We start from the raw sequence: 13,110 nt of genomic DNA on the forward strand, positions 1-13,110 counted from the left end.
TCTATCTGCAAAGCAATGGAACTTTCTGTCTTAGACCACAAGTCATAGGAAATCCTAGGGTTTAAAGCTGAATTACAGAGTCTCAGAGTTGAAAGGAACCTGCAGGGCAGCCAGTTCATAACTGAGCAGGAGTAGCCAGCCAGGGTGGTCCTGCTCTCCACCTCCTGGGGCAGTCCATTCTACTTTAAACAGCTCTCAATTCCAGAAGCTTTTTCTCACATCAAGCCTAACTTTTCCTCTTTGCAGCTTCCACCTATTGCTCCAAAAGAAACTGTAGAAATGAAATGGTAGAAAAAGGTTGCAAAACTTGCGTTCTCAACATCCTTATCAAAAAGTAGCAGTAAGAAGCAGTACAAAGCAGCAAAGCCACCTGAAAACTTCTGAAATTCAAAGAAATAAGCAAACTGCGGAAGAGTTCCAACACAATGAAAATAATATCATGAAATAAAAACAACACTAATTACATGCCTTTGATCCAGCAATCCCATTATAGGCCTATCTCCAAAGTGATCAAATAAGGAGGAAAAGGACCTATATATATGAAAATATTTCTAGCACCCCTTTTGTGGTGACAGCTGGGAACTAAGAAAGTGCCCATCAGCTGGGGAACGGCAGAACAAAGGATGGTATATAGAGTGGAATGCTGTTGCCCCATAAGAAAAGATGAAAGGGGTGGTTTCTCCTGGGAAGACTTGTATGAACTGGTGTTGAATGAAGTGAGCAGAACCAGAGCAGAGATTGTAGACCATAGCAATGATATAAAGAAAAACAGCTTTGAGATTCTTAAAAACTCTCAGCGACATAATGAACATTCACACTTCCAGAGGACTGATGATAAGCATGCTGCCCTCCTAACAACAAAGAGGGGATGGACTCAGGGTGCAGAAGGGTGACCAGTGTAGGCTTTTGATTGCTTCACTGCATATTTGTTAGGGGGTTTGCTTCTCTTTTCAATTTGGGCCCACACGCGGACACACACACAAAGACCAGAAGGAATCACAGGTCAACAGGAGAGCTCGGACAGTTACGTGATAAATTTATTACATGCTTACAAAGAAAAATAAGCTCCATTTTGTAGGTAGAGTTTCCTGTACAATGTCAATCTACGGTACATATAAAAACTCTCATTTTACTAGGAGTTTGTTAAGTTCTGAATTAAAAAAAAACAATAAAAAGAAATTGCGAAAGGCAATAGTTAATATTGTAGCTATCATCCAGTTTGACCTCTCCTCATTTTACATGTGAGAAAATAGATGTCCAGAGAAGGAAGGTGACTTCTCCCTGTCTTACTCGCTTAAGTATCTTATAGCATTAAAACCGATGAAGAAAACAACAGACTTACAGCAATGTGTTGTTATGGACAGTGCACCTGGCTAGGTGCCAGGAAGCCTGAGTCTGAGTTCTCTGTCTGCTAGTAACCACCGCTGTAACCTCACCTTGTGGGGCCTCAGCTTTCAGATCTCTAAAGTGAGGGATTTGGTCACTGCGATCTCTAAGTCCCTTCCAGCTCTGCAGTTCTGAAATTATTAAGATATCACAAAACCAATGCATGGGTAGTTTTATCTCTTCCTCTCTCATTCCCACTTCTACCACCAGGCCTTCACCTTGACTGTTGCAGTCGTCTCCTGGGAGGCCTTCCTGCTTCTTCCTTCTCCTTTGTCACTTCTGTCTGTCACACTTTTGCCAAACATCTTTTCTATACATAGACCTGATCATGGCTCTCCTGTTTAAAACTCCTCAAAGACTACTTATTGCCTACTGAATAAATGTCCTATTCTTTGATCGTTTATACCCTCCGCATACTTACCCTCCCTTTACAACATTATCTTACGCTATTTCTTTTTTTCTAACATTTATTTTTAGTTTTCATCATTCATTTTTGTAAGATTTTGAGTTCCAAATTTTTCCCCTCTCCCCAAGATGACATGCGGTCTTATATAGGCTATACATATATAGTCATATTAAACATATTTCCACATTAGTCATACTTTATGAATCTTATGCTACTTTTTTGTAGCCAAATTGTATTATTTACCATCATCCATACATTTGCAGCTAGGTGGCTCAGTAAATAGAGCATTGGGACTGGAGTTAGGAAGACCTGAATTCAAATACCACCTCAGACATTTAGTAGCTGGATCCTAGATAAGTCACTTAACCTCTATTTGCCTCATTTTCCTCAACTGTAAAATGGGGATAATAATAGCACTTACCTCTCAGTATTGTGAGGAACAAATAAAATAATATTTGCAAAGCACTTAGCATGGTGCCTGGCACATAATAGGCACTTAATACTTGTTCCCTTTCCTTTTTCTCCTCATTCCCCTTTGTTTTCCTGCCTTTATTCTTAATGCCTAGAATATCTTCTTCTAATTCTGCTGATTGAATTCTTCCTTAGTCTTTGAAACTCAACTCAAATGCCATCTCCAGGAAGTGTTCCTTAATCTTCTCTTCCCCTAGATTTGGTCATCATCTTTATACTCTTCCCCCCACCAAAACTTTTCACTTCTCATGCATTTATATATTATGTTATTTTATAATCACTTGCTTATTGTGATACTTCTTAATAATCTGTGAGTTTCATGAGACAATGAGCTGTTTCTTATCTAAACTTTGTGTTTCCTCCAGCATTGCTTAACCCAAGACTATAGACACACTGGTTTCTCAATGATTAAGTTATTCATTTGAAGTGGGAGACATCCGCAGGGATCCTCCTTCTGTTAAGATTCTGGAGCTGACCTGCTGCGTTCCATCTTCAAAATGTAAAGTGAAGAATGTGGAAACTTCTATTCCAGACTTAAATTTGAGCAGTCTGGTAAAGTGGAATTGGCAGGAGTCTTTAAAGAAAATTACCGTATCATTCTCAGAGTTTATAATATTAGTAGCTGATGTTTTGTGATTTACAAAATACTTTAAGTACATTATCTCAGTGCTTTCCAATAATAGCCTTATTTTAGCCATTTTACAGATGAGAAAACTGAGGTTCAGTGATTAAGTGACATACTAATTTACCTACAGTCATACAACTAAGTTATAGCTCAGGATCAAACTGCTAGTCAGCCATGTACTCTAGACTTGAAATGGGGAGATGGTTCAAGAGAAATGGGGGTTGGGGGTGGTTTAAAAAATGACGTTTTGACTGTATAATCACTTACCTGATCTCAATAAGGAAGAAAGGGAAGGAACTCCTTTCAAACAAAAACAAAACAAATAAACAAAAAAAAAACCCCGATGTGCACTGGGAGCTCTCTGATGAGGTCACATTAAAAAAGAATAAACACAAAAGATCCAGAGACACAAGACCTGGGATGATAGAAGTGGGTGATGAATTTGTAAGTAGAGTCTTTGGAAACCTAGAGCCTAGAATGACTTGAGGCTTTTGAAAAAATGCCAAGCACTATAAAAGGCCCTTAAAAATTGTGTTTGATACAAGAACAAAAAAAGAAATTAAGCTGGTCCTTAGGAGTAGATACTGTACTGTAGGCAGATGTCAGAGAGGAAGAACTTAACTCTTGCTTCTGGCTTCTCTGGCAGTGTTTTTCCAACCAGAAATAATAGGACGTTGGGAGTTAAAAGTTGGGAGGTAAAGTTAAAGATAGGTAGATTGGAGATCACTTAGCTACTTTAAGAAAAAAATCCCCCCAATTACATGTAAAAACAATTTTTAACATTCTTTTTATTGAAGTTTTGAGTTTTAAATTCTCTCCCTCCCTCCCTTTCTTCCCTCCCTCCTCCCTGAAATGGTAAGCAATCTGGTATAGGCTATGTATGTGTAGTCATGTAAAACATTTCCATATTAGTCATTTTGTGCAAGAAAACTCAAATAAAAAAAGAAAGAAAGTGAAAAATAGCATGCTTTGATCTGTATTCAGACAACATCAGTTCTTTTTCTAGAGGTGGATAACGTTTTTCATCATGAGTCCTTTGGGATTGTCTTGGATCATTGTGTTGCTAAGAATAGCTAAGTCATTCACAGTTCTTCATCATATAATATTGCTGTTAGTGTGTACAATTATTCTTCTGATTCTGCTCACTTCTGTTTGTATCAGTTCTTGTAAGTCTTTCCAGTTTTTTTCTGAAACCATCCTGCTTGTCATTTCTTATGGCATATTAATATTCCCTTACAGTCATATACCACAACTTATTCAGCTATTCTCCAGTTGATGGGCATTCCCTCAGTTTCTAGTTCTTAGCCACCACAAAAGACTGCTGTAGATATTTTTTGTACAAATAGGTTCTTTTTCCTTTTTTAATCTTTTTGGGACACAGACCTAGTAGTTGTGTTGCTAGATCAAAGGGGTTGCACAGCTTTATAGCTCTTTGGGCATAGTTCCAAATTGCTGTCCAGAATGGTGGGATCAGTTCACAGCTCCACTTAGCTACTTTAAATGAATTCAAGAGTGTTTGCCCAGTAGGATTACAGCCCAGGACACTGAAAAAAAAGACTGTGGAGATGTGATAGCTATACTACTGCTGTCAGTAGTAATCCCTGAGGAGTTGTGGAAACTGGGAGAAGTGTCCATGAACTGAAGGTGGTCAAATATGAGCCTCGTTTTCAAAGAGATCAAGTTAAAAAACGACATACCAGTGAGTTTGGCATCGTTGTCTTGACAGACAGCATTGTAGCATCACATTGTTTGCAAACACTTTGAGGGATGTAGGGAGCCCACAGTCATAGCAGTTCTGTAGCACCTCCTCATGTGTCCCTGCCTGCTGGACGTCGTTTATCAACTACCTAAATGAAGAAGACAGGGCAGAGAGGGAGAACAGATGTGCTAGATGACAAAATCAGAATCCAGAAAGATTCTGAAAGTCTAGAGTTAAAAGCCCAGACTCACAAGCTCAGATTTATTAGGGATAAATGTCAAGTGCTACGTTTTGATTTTTTAAAAAACCTTTTTTATTAATTTATTTTGATTTATCAATAATAACTTCCATAAGCTTTTGAGTTTTAAATTTTTCTTCCCCTCCCTCCTTACCTCTCTCCCCAAGACGGTACATAATCTGATATAGGCTTTACATATGCATTCCTATTAAACATATTTTCACATTAGTTATGTTGTAAGGATGAATTAGAACCAATAGGAAGAATCACAAGAAAGAGGAAACAGAAAAAACAGAAGAATAAAAAATAGCAAATTAGTTAGTATCCTTTGATCTGCATTCAAACCCCATAGTTCTTTCTTTGGGTGTGAATAGCATTTTCCATCATAAGACCTTTAGAGATGTCTTAGATCCTTGCATTGCTGAGAAAGGCTAAGTCTGTCAAAGTTAGTCATTGCACAACATGGCTGTTAGTGTGTACAACGTTCTCCTGGTTCTGCTCACTTCACTCAGCATGAGTCCATACAAGTCTTTCCAGGTTTATCTGAAGTCCTCCTGCTCCTCATTTCTTATAGCACAATAGTATTCCATTACATTCATATACCACAACTTGTTCAGCCATTTCCCAATTGATGGGCATCCCCTCAATTTCCAGTTCTTTGCCACCACAAAAAGAGCGGCTATAAATATTTTTGTGTATGTGGGTCCTACATTTTGATTTAAAAAAAAAAAATCACTTGCACAAGCATGTAGAATCAGTCAGTGAACAGACACTTACCTAGTGCTGTGCCGAGCACTGGGGGTGCAAAACAGTCCCTACCTTCACAGAGCTTTCATTCTAATTCTAATGAAATTGAACAATTCTAAAGTCAAATAAAAGATACATCTCAAACGTATCTGGAGGAGAAGGAAGCCGCCTGTGGCTTGGGGAAGGATTGAGAGGAGCCTGTTGCAGAAGGGGGCGTTTGAGCTGAGTCCTGAAGGACAGCAAGAAAACGAAGAGAGACTCAGGTCAGACCGGAGCGAATTCCAGGCATGGGAGCTGAATGACCAGCACGATGTCATCAGGCAGGAGCAGCAGATAGTAGCTCAGTAGCAGGTTGGGATTGTGGGATCACAGAGAGGATGGAGGGAGGAAAGTGTAAGGAAACTGAGGCACTAGGAAGCGGCCACACCAAACAGAGGATTTATGTTGGATCTTAAAGGTAATAGGGAGCCACTGCTGTTACTGTTGAGTGTGTAGAGGGTGGATAAGGTAGAAGATAAGATCAGCACGCCTCCACTTGAGGAAAATCATTTTGGCAGCTGAGTGGAGGATGGTTTAGAGTAAGGAGGACTAGAGGTGGTTGTTGAGTCATTTCAGTCGTGGCCAACTCTTTGTTGGGTCACAGCCAGCTCATTTGGGGTTTTCTTGGCAGAGATACTGGAGTGGTTTGCCAGTTCCTTCTCCAGCTCATTTTACAGATGAGAAAACCAAGGCAAACAGGGTGAAAGGATTTGCCCAGGGTCACACAGCTAATAAGTCTGTAAGGCTGAGTTTGGACTCAGGTCTTCTTGACTCCAGGCCTGGAGCTCTCTATCTGTTGCGTCACCTAGCTGCCCCTAAAAAGCTTTTGCAGTTAGATACTTTCAGAGTATCCTAGTGTGTTCTGCATCCCGTGAATGGTATTGTAGAAGAAAGCAATGGTCTGTGGAGTTTTCAGTGTTGTATCTTAATTGAGAAATGCTTCTAAGCACAATAAAATGTCCATCTCTCTACAAGAGAGCTACTAGATCAGGCCTGACTAGATTATGATGCCAAGCACACACCCCTTGGGAAAGGGGTTACACAGTCTATGAAGCTGTGATTGTCTTCCCCCGTTTAAAAAAAAAAGTTCACTTCTCTTTAATAAATTGGTAATACCAAGAACATTGAAAAATGCTCTTTATTATCTAGTTCAGGGGAAAGGTGATAAAGGCCTGATTAGGGTAGAAGTTGAATGAGAGAGGGAGAGCTGGATATCTGTGAGAGCTGTGGAAACAGAAACAATGAGATTTGGCCACTGATGGATGGATTCGGGGAATAAGAAATTGAGGAGTCTTGAGGGCCTGGGAGAATTGATACTAGTAATAAGGAAGTTTGGAAGAAGGGAGGGTTGGGGGAAAGAATAATTAGTTCTTTTAAAACATTTTGAGTTTGAGATGCCTGTAAGACATTGCATGTTTGGACAGAATGTCCAAAAAGCTGTTGGTGATATGGTATTGTAGTTTAGAAGAGAAGTTAGGCTTGAATGTATATATAATAGTGTAACCTACCTCACGGGGTTGAGTTGTTATGGAGAATTCATTTCGTAAACATCAAAGCACAGTAACAAATTTGAGTTCTTTCTGTTATTACTATTACAAGTTCAGACAAACATCTCATGCTTAATTAATCATCACTTCCCCCCACACAACCCCTACCCTACATTTCTGTATATGCTGGCTCCAAATGAGTTTCCAGAAATTTTGATAGGCTCACAAGTCTGCTAAGGGTGAAGAGATGTTAATTGAGACCAAACCACCAGGGTCCCAACTAAAATTTATCATCTAGACATATTCTTTTTTTTCACGCCAGTATCAAGACCAAAGTGTTTTAAACTGAAGCATATATATAATTTTGGTTAGCTTTAAGAAAAATCTTCTAATTTACATCAACTAATACAGAATATTAGCTCAGAGCACAGTGCATAGAATGCCAGGCCTCAAGTCAGAAAGACCTCAGTTCAAATCTGGCCTCAGACACTTACTAGCTGTGTGACCCTGAGCAGGTCACTTAACTCTGTTTGCCTTATTTTCCTCCCCTCTGAAATGAGCTCGAGAAGGAAATGGCATACCACTCCACTATCCTTGCCAAGAAAACTCAAAATTGGGTCACATAGAGTTGGACACAATTGAAAAGAATGAATAACAACGAAATAAGGAGAACAGTGTACAAATATAAAGGGATTTAAGATTTTCTGCGATTTGTCTGCCTTTTGTAGCTTATTTCATATTTTTCCTCTTATGACTGGTTTTGCCATCTTTGCCCTCCTGGATTTGCCCTCCTAGATCTTCCCACAGGTTTGGAATGCTCTTCTTTCTCATCCTTGCCTGTTGAATTCTCACTCTTCCTTATAGGTGCCACCTTGTCTGTGTCATCCCTGATTTCCATAGCCTCCCGCCACCATCCCCCCCTACCCTACCCTACCCTGTTAACATGTTCTCTCTCCTGTCACTCTCTCCCTTTTACCTATTTGCTTACATTTTCTGAACCTCCTTAGGGATACAGATGTTTTTCATCTTTGCAAACAGGACCTTGAACATTACTAGGCACTTAGTAACTGCTTGTTGAATTTAGGGTTAATAAGGAGAAATAAAGGGAAGCAGAGATTCTCTTGAGTATCTGAAAAACAAGATGGAGAAAGACTTGAACAGAGAAGACTCCTGTTCCCTCCCAACCTACTATTATGAGGACCCCATTTTAGAATTCCTCTTCTCCCCCCTCCATCTTTTTTTTTTTTTTTTTACTAATTACAGATACACAGTAGTGTGTGTGTGTGTGTGTGTGTGTGTGTGTGTGTGTGTGTGTGTGTGTAGGCCTCAGGTCAGTATCTCCTCCTTCTCTCAAGCTTCTGTTTAATGATTCTCGTTCTCTCCTTGCAGGTATAGCTTTTACTGACCTCCCGGTAAGTAGCCACCTTTCTTTGTTTTCTGATAAATGGTATGGGAGGAGAGGGGATCCATACCTACAAGTAGAAACGGCCAGTGATTTGAGGTCGAAATGCTGTCTATTCACCCAGCCTCTTATGTTGCTCTGCCATGGGGCAGATCTCTATCACACTGTGAAACATAGAGTTATCTCCATCAAACACAGGGGTTCTGAAACATTGGCTGTTCCAACACACATCTCCTTTGTTTTTACTAAGCCTCATGGAGTGCAGGGCCATTTATAAAGGTGAGCAAGGGCTGGTCCGGAGGGGTATGTAGCTGCTTGCCACTATATAGTGCTAAATTCCCTGTGTTTTGCTGTCTATCAGACTGGTTTAGAGTAAGGTGTAGCTTGTCCAGAAGAGGGAAAAAAGTCCTGAATATTACCTCTCCTTTAACTCTCCCCCACCTCCCAAGATATTCCACCATTTGGCAATTTCTTCAGTAACTGCTTTTCAATACCTTGGTAGGAAAGTTCAGCCTGAAGTCTGTTAGTTATTTATACCTTCATGTCAGTGGATTTATCACAGCGTGTAGCCAAGGACAGCCTCAGTGAAAGAGCCAGTGGATGCCTGCATTTCAGAAAGAAAGGTTGGAGATCACAAGTATCTGGAAGGGCTTGAGTTGTGCTGTACCAAGCCTGGCATAGGAGGCACACTCTGGCCTTCCACGTTCATTATTCTAACTTCTGTTTAAGGAAACAGGGCCTTCTCTGGTAGTAGGTCAGGGGGATAGACAGTCTCAGGTATATTAGGGTGTTGACAGAAGCACTGGCCTTTCTCTCCTTTTTTGAGGGGGTGAGAGGTGTCTATGTTCTGCCTCACCTTCCAGGTACTATCCCTGCAAAAAATGGTCATTACCAATCAAAATTTTTTTCCATAACAGCTCCTAGCCAACTCTGAGTTTGTTGGAATATAGAAAGAGGTATTGGGAGAAAGTAATCACTAGCAGAAGTCATATGTGCCAATTTGTACCCACTATTTCTTTATTGTTATCTTCTGTATTCCTGCTTTCCCCCGCAAGCAAGATCATCCAGACCTCTTTCCCTCCTCCCCATCCCAGCTCACTAGCTTGCTGAAAACCTCTTGTCCTCTAGATAGAAAGTTCTTCTGAGTGGCTTTGGACTCATTTGTTAAAAAAAATTGTCATTGATCCCTACTGTGTACTAATACTAAGGTGGGAACAAGGAGCTTAGGATGGAGTGAAGGAGTTAAGACAGGAACACCAAGTAACAAAGTAGAAAGTGATAAAATCCCACATGGTCATTCCAAGTACTGTTGAATATGGAGCAAAGCATTGTGACCAGATTCATTCCAACTTGGCAAGAGAAGAAGGAGGTCAGAGAAGAGAAGGTCTTCTTATTTCATAGAAGAGATGTAGGCACAGCTGAGAAGAGGAGAATCATGGCTGAAAACGGGGCTTCTTCCTGGGTGGTGAGGCAGGAAAGGTTTAGTAGAGGTGAGGGGATAGCATGGAGAGAGAGAAAGGGGTTTGTGGTCAGAGGGCATTTCAGGTTTGGACATCTTGGAACAATCCCAGGAATAAGAATGCAGAAGACAGAGCCACACTAGAGTACAAATGAAGTGGAATAGAGGTTTTAGGAACTGAGAAGTCTGTATATATTTGTTAGCATCAACACAAGTAATGGTGAGGGACAGGGTGCAAGGAAAGGCTGTCAACTTAAGAGCTGAAGAAATGGGAGCACGGACTAGAGGCTAGCAGAGAAGCTTGGGAAAGGATTATGTAAACTAGTGGGATGGTCAAATGAGCCTGGTAGGATGGTGGTCTGGAAACAACAGAGAAGAGCAAGGAAGATTCAGACTGCTTCGATTTGAGAGAACAAGGGACGCAAGAGCCTTCGCTGCAGGAAGGCAGGATCTTGACAGTATGGCTGTGGCTTACTTCTTCAGCCTTATTTACAACTACTTCACTCTAAACAAAATCGTCATTGTAACCCTCTGGGAACAGAGGATAAATTTTGCCTTTCTCTTATGTTTCCTCCTCCTTCCAGGCTTCAGTAATATTTGTTGATTGCCAAACATTCTCCAGAAGTAGGTAGTTTGAGAAGGAAAAGAAATTCGATTACCAATGAGCTGGATTAGATAGCTTTTCTTTCTTTTGGTGAATGCTTCTGTCAGGGCCCTTGGGACAAGGATCCCTCTGTTCTTCTAGGAAGCAACAAGAGAGTTGACCTCACTAACCTACTAATAATAAGACAGAAGCCAAGAAAAAGGATCTTACTTTTTCTTTGTTTCTAGCATTGACCTAAGCCTTCCTGGATCCTACTACTTGTTTAAATAGATTGCACTGTGGCCCCCATTGCTATGACCATCAAAGACACTAACCCCTCAACCTCAGTTTGATTTATGAAGTTGCTCCGTTCTCCTGAGTCCCATTGGGACTGCCTGGCCAGTTGGCATAGAAACCATCATGCTGTTTATAAAAAGAATATTGATTTTAGGTGAAGAATGAGCAGGGAAGAAATCTTAGGAAGGGAGGACAGCTCACTCTTTTCACCTTGGCTGTCCCCAAAATAGCATGTTTATTTTCATTCTTCTGTATCTTTTCCCCAGTTTCTTAGTTTCATCTATCAGTAAGATGCTGGGATCTTCAAGAGCTGATGCAACTCCCTCAATTTAAAAATGAGAAACCCAAGGCCCAAGGGAGGAAAGGGAATTGCTCAAGGCCAGACAGTTATTATTAGTAGCCGAGCAGAGATTTTTTTTTTCTTACTTGCTTTTCACTGTTGGTTTACTACCTTATGAGTGGAGACAGCCCATTCGTTCCAGGGTTGTCTTAAGTCAGATCAGCATGTATTCCTTCAGTTTCGATGAAGAGGCCATCATGGAGGTGACAGAAGAATAGAAGGTACTGGGCCTGTGTGATTTACAATCTGACAGGGCGTGGCAGGAAGCAAATGATGCAGAATAGATGTTAGACTAAAGAATTTGTGTAATATAAATAGAATTCAGTGTTGTGATGTGTGGTCCCAATGACAAGTGCCATAGGGGTTCATAGGCTGGAAATATCGCTTTGGACTTGGGGTGCTTGAAAGCTTCGTGGGGCTAATAGATTCTGAGATAGGCCTGGATGGAAGCACTAGAATTAAAATGAGCTGGATTGATAAAGAAGAAGGAGAGGGGCATCTAGGTGGCACAGTGGATAGAGCATCAGCCCTGGAGTCAGGAGGACCTGAGTTCATATCCGGCCTTAGACACTTGATACTAACTGTGTGACCCTGGGTGAGTCACTTAACCCCATTGCCTAGCCAAAAAAAAAAAAAAAAAGGCAAAGGCATTTTTGCTGGAGTCAGTCATGAGAAGAAAAGCATAGTCTAAGAGTGAACTCGGTTTGGAGAAATTAAGTAGGTCTGACTATAGCAGAGAATTCTCATGAGGAGAAACGTCACATAAATTTTGAGAAAGTAGGAATGGCTGTTGACAAAGGCACTTTAATGCCTGGCTAAGGAGTTTAGGCTTCTTCTGATAGACAGTAAGGAGCTATTGAAAGTTTCTGAGCTGATAAAAGGTTTGTTTTAAGAAGACTAGTCTGACTGAAGTCTTTCAAAAAGATCAGGAGGGAAAGAGTTTGGAGGCTGTTGTAGTGATCTTGGTGTGAAGTGATTTGGCTCAGTAAAGATGCTCTATAAGCAAATGGAAACAGAAATGACTCTCAGGTGGGTCGTCTGAGCTATAAATGCAGATTTTCTAGACATCAGCATGGGTACAGGAACTGTCAGTGTGGATAGCATCTTAAGACTGAGTCTTGGAGGTAGACCCCATTTATCAGACAGGAGATTTCTCAAATCCCAGAATAGCAAGGAGATGAATACGTAAGACTGGGTTGAGCACCCATAGACATTCTCCCTTCTTTTCCCAGTCAGTCTGGAGTTTAGATGCGGGGTAAAAATGTGCTCCTAACTTAATTTTATTCAACTTTTCCTCTTTTTCTTCTCATCCTCCACCTCCCACTACCTTCTAGGGACTCTTACAGCCAGTGTGATCCTCTGAGCTAACTTGAGGATCAAGTATGCTTGAGATCCCTGAGAATTGCTGTTAGGGGTAGGAGAGGGGCTCATAATTCTGAGCGTTTGCTTCCTTCTCTGGCCAAATTATGCTTTCCTTTCCCCCTTCATGGCATCATAGGATTGAGAGTGCAAAAAAAGCCTTTGTAATCATCTAGTCCAGTCTCTTCATTTTACAATAGAGGAAACTGAGGCCCAGAGAAGAGGTTATTGCTGTTGGCTTTCTGATTTGTGACACTTTATTGGGTACTGTCAGCGTGACCTGGCCTTGCTGGTCTTATTGAGCCACTACAGCTCCCTGGAGTTTTCCCCATCCTGGAGAGTCCTAGCCCGCTAGAATGAGAGGAAGGACTAATGCCAGAGAGAATCTGGACTAGAGTCCAGTAGGTCTCCCCCATGGACCTTCTCCCTTGGAGCTCTTTCCCTCTCCTTATTCTCCTAGTCATTGTGATTGGATGATGAAGCTTTAGGGGAAGGTACATAATCTCAGCTTGATTCGTAGCTCCACTGTCTGTTTTAGAGACTGATTTTGGCAAGGTTACTTGCCAAGCACT

General features: G+C 41.0%; 1 protein-coding gene across 5 annotated transcripts in view; it reads left to right on the forward strand.

Annotated features, from left to right (window-relative positions):
• RANBP10 (RAN binding protein 10) overlaps positions 1-13,110 on the forward strand; it is a 134,366-nt gene that overhangs the window by 98,259 nt on the left and 22,997 nt on the right. For all 5 annotated transcript variants that reach the window (XR_003567761.1, XM_027846733.1, XM_027846716.1 and 2 more), the window contains one exon: positions 8,488-8,510. Coding sequence is in view for 3 of the 5 variants with exons in the window: in XM_027846733.1 (XP_027702534.1) it covers positions 8,488-8,510 (23 nt within the window). In the remaining 2 variants the exon portion in view is untranslated. The remainder of the gene's footprint in view (positions 1-8,487; positions 8,511-13,110) is intronic.

Source organism: Vombatus ursinus, unplaced genomic scaffold (genome assembly GCF_900497805.2).
Source record: "Vombatus ursinus unplaced genomic scaffold, bare-nosed wombat genome assembly UNPS02005286.1, whole genome shotgun sequence".
In the NCBI taxonomy this organism is placed as follows: domain Eukaryota; kingdom Metazoa; phylum Chordata; class Mammalia; order Diprotodontia; family Vombatidae; genus Vombatus; species Vombatus ursinus.